Below are 6,204 nucleotides of genomic sequence, written 5' to 3'. Positions count from 1 at the left end.
ATTTTCCAAAGCTGTCAGCATGTCCCCGAGAGACTTGCTTTTCTGGCTTTCCCACGGGTCTGCATTGGCTCATTTTGATCAACAACTTCTTTTGACACCCCAATGGTGTCTTCGAACCAATAGCTCGGATACCACTTGTCACGGGGCTAGATCTTTCGTCTTGCGATCTGTGCGGCTTTAGGCAGTCTGTTCGCTCCAAACTCGCCTAAGTCAGCCTTTACTCCCAAAGGTGAGGATTCATTTAGAATTCCTGTAAGGCACCAATTTGTATAGCGGAAGCAATTGTGCCAAAAGAAGCTTCAAAAGAACAACAGAAAGCCACAGAAAGAACGAGCTTAAAGTGTTTGAGTAAATGCTCAAAGAATTCTATTGCTCTATTCAACTTACAATGGATGATTTACAAGTGATGGAGAGTCTCTCTATTTATAGTTGAGCTCCCCCAAAACCGACGGTAAAAATTAAATTACATCGACAGACGAGATTAACCTATCCCTTAATTTTCTGGATTTACAAGATTACATCATATCATATCATATCAAATCTACAAGATATGATTCCCCTACTTACTAAAAATAGCCTAAGTTGTCATATCTTCATTATCGGGCTAACCAAGCTTCAATCTGATAGGCTTCTCTAACAGTTCTTGGAATTGAACCAGTTCTTGTGGGCTAAATGGGTTTTAAATGCCAACTTGGATGTTTAGTTGCTAGGATGAAAATAGGTTTTTAATTAAATAAATTCAATTTGGATTGCCACGGAAGGTCGCCGTTAGGAAGGTAACGGAGCTTAACGGTAGAGTGACCACTTCGTAACAAAACGAAAACGTAAGTGACTAAAACATAACATTTCAAACATAAGTGACTAAAATGTATTCTGAGGTAATAAAAAATGACTATTTTTATATTTTACCCTTTAATTAATTTGTAATAAATAAATGTTACTTTATCGATTTATCTCTTAAGATTGTTTGGGTTTTTAGGGAAAAACCATTTTCTTTTTCTAATTTCCTTTATTTTTTTTGAAAATTATTTTTTAGTTTTTTTTCTTAAAAAAAGGAAAAACTTAAGTTTTTAAGGAAAAATCTGAATAAATTTAAGTTTTTACAGAGAAATGATTTAAAAGAAAAAAATTTATCTCTACAATTGAAAATTTTAATTTCCTGTAAAAAGTTAGATTTTTTGAAAAAAATAAAATTAGGTTGTTAAGTAGTTGGTTGATATCTATGGTTTGTTCATTTGATACCTATTTAGATTAATGATGCAACTAGGATTTAGTTGGTTGTAGTCTCATGGATGCATGTTTTGTTTCTAGTTTAATCTGGTGCATTTCCTGAGTTATGTTGCAAAAGGTTTATGGACTGTTATATACCTTTACCACGAAAAAGAATAATTTGAACCTATAATATAATAGATGAACCCTTCAATAATTGGACGTATAATAACAAGCATGAGATTAAAGTCTTCTTTATTCTTCCAATGCCATAATTTAACACAAAATGACAGAGCCGATCAACAAGATAAACATTGAAAACACAACAGACCACAAAGTAGAAGACAATGGAATCTTAGCCTTGTCTCTCCTGATGATCATCCCTTCAATAACTGCAAAATTTGAAATCAATATGAAAAACGAAAGAAACATTTGCCCAAACATCTTTTCCCAATATTGATCTCCATCATCATCTACAACCAAAGCTTTGACAACAGCTCCAACAAATGCTGCAATGTTTATGAGAATTACTGTAACCAAAGGAGCAAGAAACATGGTGGCTGTTCGAAAATCAAAAACGCCCATCTCATATAGCTTAACTTGTTCATCATCGGTTACTTTATTGGTCGGCAAAAAGGTAGCTTCCTTCATGCCAAGCTTATTTAAAATAACATCCAAGCATCCATAGGTGTAGGATGTTACCGATCTCATCATCCATATTCTCCATTCATTTCTCCATACTTTGAATTGTTCACCAGTTGTAACAACTTCGTATAAGCTTTTCGAAATAGACGATACTAGAATTATCGAAAATATGTTGAAATTCGGATCTGAAACCTGTGAGACACAAAAGGTAAACGTTCTGTACTAATCAAGATTAATTAATACGGTATCAAATATGAATACTTGTTACCTTCGGGTACAAAGGGATGCCATTGAAGAGACAAAGTTGAGGTATAACAGCGAAGCCCCAAAGAGAAAGGCAATTAAGAAGAGGCATGAATGCAAGTTCTGAATAGCACAAAAGCTGAACCAAAGACATCTTTAGAGGACCATAAATGAGAGGGCAAAACCTAGAAAGAGCAACGGTAACAGGCCCAGATGTCCATCTTGTCCATTGAATTAACGAGTCATTGAAATTTGTGGTGCTTGTCCCCAAGAATTGTAACCTTTCAGGATTAAGATACACTGATTTCCAGCCTTTACGATGTAAATTAAGTCCAGTAAAGTAATCTTCTGCAACAGAAAAATATAGAAAACCCACCTATATATATTTGAAAGGATGGTTAATCAATACTCATATATATATAATATGATAATTTATATCCAAATTAAGCTTTTATTTGGACATATATATACTTGCCTTTGAACCCCATACTGTCTGATTTTCGTAGGAGCAAGAGGCTAAAATGTTGGCATTTTCGAGCGACATCCTTGAAGATTCCCCATCCTTTATGAAACAAGGCTTATAATCTTCAACTAGGGTTTTAATGAAGTCATTGGATGGACCAAATAATCTCTTGAGTGCCATATAATCTATATTAACAAGTCATTGGTTATGACATATTCAACTTGTCTAGTTATGTACTATAAACAAAAAAAAAAATACACATCCAAATGAAAAAGAGTACTATGATACAAGTAATTTGTAATAAATATAGTACAAAATAAATTCGGACGAGTAAATATTTTTAAGATTGAAGAGTGGGCAAAAATTCACATAGTCTTATTGACACCCCTACAAAATTCAATATAAATTAATGCAATCCTATACAATATTTAATAATAAAAAATTATCTTTTATTAAAATAAAATAATTATTGAGACTTTCAATTTTTTAAATGATAAAATAAATCTTAAATATTTCAACCTCGCGCAACAAAAATATATATTCAAATCACAACTACAATTATTAACACCTTTAATTAATCTAGCAGCGAACAATTTAACTAACCTTGTTGCTTGTTAAAACTACCCAATAAAGCCTCTCTCTTTATACAAAAGTTTGAACCTGATATTATTGGTCCTCCGACGCCATCAAAACCATACCAATGTACCTGAATTCGATAGAAAAATATGAATAAAACAGTCAATCACAACTCATTCTCATCAATTATAAATATATATATATCAAGTAGTAGGTAGACTTATTCATAGATTAGGTTATTTGTCTCAGCATGAAAATTTATTTGAAATACGGAAGGATTTTGGACTAAAATACAAAGCTTGAAAAATGAGTTTGAACAAAAACAAACTTGTTTAAAATATGAGTTAAGCTTAGTCTTCAACATTCAAAATTTGAGTCCAGACCTTGAACCAAGCTTATATATATATTTTTAAAATCATCTAAAATATTAATTTTAAAAAAATAATATATCTTTAAAACATAATACAAATAGGTTTGAAACGAGCTTGGGTTAGTTATTAACAAATATAGATTGGCCTAGCAAAATTTTTAGGTATATATTATGGTTCGGCTGGGCTTGAGCAAATATAAGTCTATCAATATCATACACACGCCAAACACGAACCTTGCCCAATCCATGAAATGTCTATCAGTGGGTCTAGTGGTAAAGAGTTTGAAATTCCTTAAGCAATGCCTTAGGTTTGATGTCCCTAAATAGACTCCCATTTAGAGGTTCGATCTAACTTGACTTTGGATTTAGTTGGAACAACCCGATGCAATTACCTAACACCAGAAGATCTCAAATTAAAACACACCCACCCACATTTTGCATATAGAACCTTGCAAAAGATCCAGTTATCAACCTTAAATGCAAATCGGACTTGGTTGTCGTAGATGTCATCTTGACTTATATTTCGAAATGTTTGAGGAAACTGCACGAATGCTAAAGAAGAAGGTGTTTGAGAATCACAGTAAAAACACATTGCTTTCCTAGCTGAAGTTGGGTCATTGCAGTACATGTCGCAGTCAAGGGCTAGGATATACGGAGAATTGCTTATCATCGCTGAGACCCGAAGCTAGCAGCAGCACGACGTAAACACAACACGAACTATCAATATATTAGTTTGTAGAGAAAAAAACATGTGACAAAGAGTGTAGAGAGAGGACATACAAGGACGTTGAGGGCTCCAGCTTTGAAATTATGATTATGAGAAGGTCTTTTCTCACGAGAAACATAAATAAGTTGGGGTATTTTAACTTCATCTTCCTCTTTATTTATGACCTGTAAAATAATTTATTTTTATTTTACCCTCGTTTTGATCGATTCCAAAATATTGGTATTGTTTGAATTCTTTTATGAATTAAAAAAAATTTAATAATAGATAAATAAATTACAATAAATATAAACTACAAGTTGTGTGGTACCTCAATTACTGAAGGATGGTCCCGAGTATTGTTGATGGCAACATTTGTGGGAAAGTGTCCTTCAACAATTTTCCTTAGCCGTTGCTTCAGAACCTCATATTTTTCCTTGACACAAAATAAATTTAATTTTTTTAAAGTGTGTACAAATACAATACTAATTATGATATATCCTAATAAAGTTATCATGTAATATTTATGTATAATAAATCTCAAATTTTCAAAACCTCAAGTTTAATATAATGTCTACAAATAGTAATATATTTGATATTTAAGAAAGCTTATATATAATATTAGTAGTTTAAAATTATAACTAACAATTAAATTAATATTGGAGGATTTAATTATAACTTTTGAAGCTTAGGAATAATTTAGTTTATGTTTGGTGAATTAACCCTCTCATCAAATTACCTCCATCTTTTTCCTCTCTGCCTTAAATTCGGAACCCTTATAGTCTCCATTATCATTTTCGGAGCTTGAAAAATAAACGTCCGGACAAGCAGTCACGAGACCATATTTCCTACGAAAAGGAACCCAATACTTGGCAAAGTTCCAAGCCTCCTTCGTACAACGCAACGTCGCATTGGAGCCGGCATCGTCGGATATATAAACATGAAGCTTTTCCGGTGGATAATCCAACGCCATGGCTGATATCACAGTGTTCATAACTTCCACACTCGGCTCCTTGTTTGGATCCGCAGTGCAAATGAACACGTCAATGGCCGGAAGCTTATCATCAGCCGGCAACCTCTCGGGGAATACGGTCCGATAAACCGGGCGCCAACGGCAGGCTTGTTGAAGGAACCATGCAAAAGAGAGAATCAACTCGGAGACGAAGATTAGAAGCCATGGAAGAGTGGGGATGGTGATGTTTTGGGGGTGTTGGAAAAAGAAAGAAAGCCTGTAATGAATCAACAAGAGTATGGCTATGGAATGGAGGATTGCATGGGTTCTGTTGATGATGATGGTGACTTTGTTTACATGGCATTCATGCAGAGGAAAAGACTTCTCCATGGATGATTGCTTGTAGATGATTGAAGCTCAAGACTTAAATAAATAGAGAATACTTGTCAACTCTTTTTCTAACCACTAAACACTCATTTTACGCTTCATATTAAAAAACCAATAATATTGTGTGACATGTATTAAAAATATTTAATTTTCTTTTAATTTTTATTAATAAAAAAAATCCAACTAATCAATTAACTTTTTCGATTTTCTCTTTCCTATTTAAATTTTCATCCCAGCAGCAACTCCATCACGTGCACCTACCATTCAATACCTAAACCACTTCCATCGTTGTTATCACTTTCATCGTGAGCATTGAAAATATCCGAAGCACTCATAATCGAATCCTTGCAAACAGAGCTTCTTGTCTTTATCACTGGATAGGTCAAAAAGAGATGAAAAATATGGAGTCAAATTCTCAAAGCAGACAGCCTCAGATCATCAAATTTTGAGATAAATTTGAAGTCTTTTTAATGGGCTTTTTTACAAGATCAAAATCAATCAAATAAACATATATATTATAGTGGATGCAAATAATATATATTTAGTAGAAGGAAATGTGACCATAGGTATAGATAGGTTATATGCATTATATTTCTAATACCCTTAATAATAAAAATATTGATAATGGTTTGGAAAAAATACTTGAGTTATTACAT

General features: G+C 33.1%; 1 protein-coding gene across 2 annotated transcripts; it reads right to left on the bottom strand.

Annotated features, from left to right (window-relative positions):
- Positions 1 to 1,447: 1,447 nt before the first annotated feature.
- LOC107929134 (cellulose synthase-like protein G2) lies at positions 1,448 to 5,710 on the bottom strand. 2 transcript variants are annotated; one of them, XM_016860487.2, is made up of 8 exons: positions 4,949 to 5,710; positions 4,541 to 4,645; positions 4,287 to 4,397; positions 3,979 to 4,191; positions 3,164 to 3,266; positions 2,573 to 2,745; positions 2,123 to 2,473; positions 1,448 to 2,046 (listed from the first exon to the last, which is right to left on the bottom strand). In XM_016860487.2, the coding sequence occupies exons 1-8, from the start codon at positions 5,549 to 5,551 to the stop codon at positions 1,486 to 1,488; spliced, it is 2,220 nt and encodes a 739-aa protein (XP_016715976.2). In that variant the 5' UTR covers positions 5,552 to 5,710; the 3' UTR covers positions 1,448 to 1,485. The 2 variants fall into 2 exon arrangements, with proteins under 2 accessions (XP_016715976.2, XP_016715977.2); XM_016860488.2 differs by lacking the exons at positions 3,979 to 4,191; positions 4,287 to 4,397.
- Between the last annotated feature and the right edge of the window lie 494 nt (positions 5,711 to 6,204).

Source organism: Gossypium hirsutum, chromosome D09 (genome assembly GCF_007990345.1).
Source record: "Gossypium hirsutum isolate 1008001.06 chromosome D09, Gossypium_hirsutum_v2.1, whole genome shotgun sequence".
Taxonomy (NCBI): domain Eukaryota; kingdom Viridiplantae; phylum Streptophyta; class Magnoliopsida; order Malvales; family Malvaceae; genus Gossypium; species Gossypium hirsutum.
This window is presented reverse-complemented; position numbering and strand designations above follow the sequence as displayed.

Excerpts from the sequence above, each read along its gene's own strand:
- LOC107929134 (XM_016860487.2), bottom strand. The coding sequence starts at position 5,551 with ATGGAGAAGTCTTTTCCTCTGCATGAATGCCATGTAAACAAAGTCACC. Across the intron at positions 4,646-4,948 it reads CAGAGAGGAAAAAGATGGAG|GAAAAATATGAGGTTCTGAA; the intron begins GTAATTTGATGA and ends TTTTGTGTCAAG. Across the intron at positions 2,474-2,572 it reads AGACAGTATGGGGTTCAAAG|GTGGGTTTTCTATATTTTTC; the intron begins GCAAGTATATAT and ends AAATATATATAG.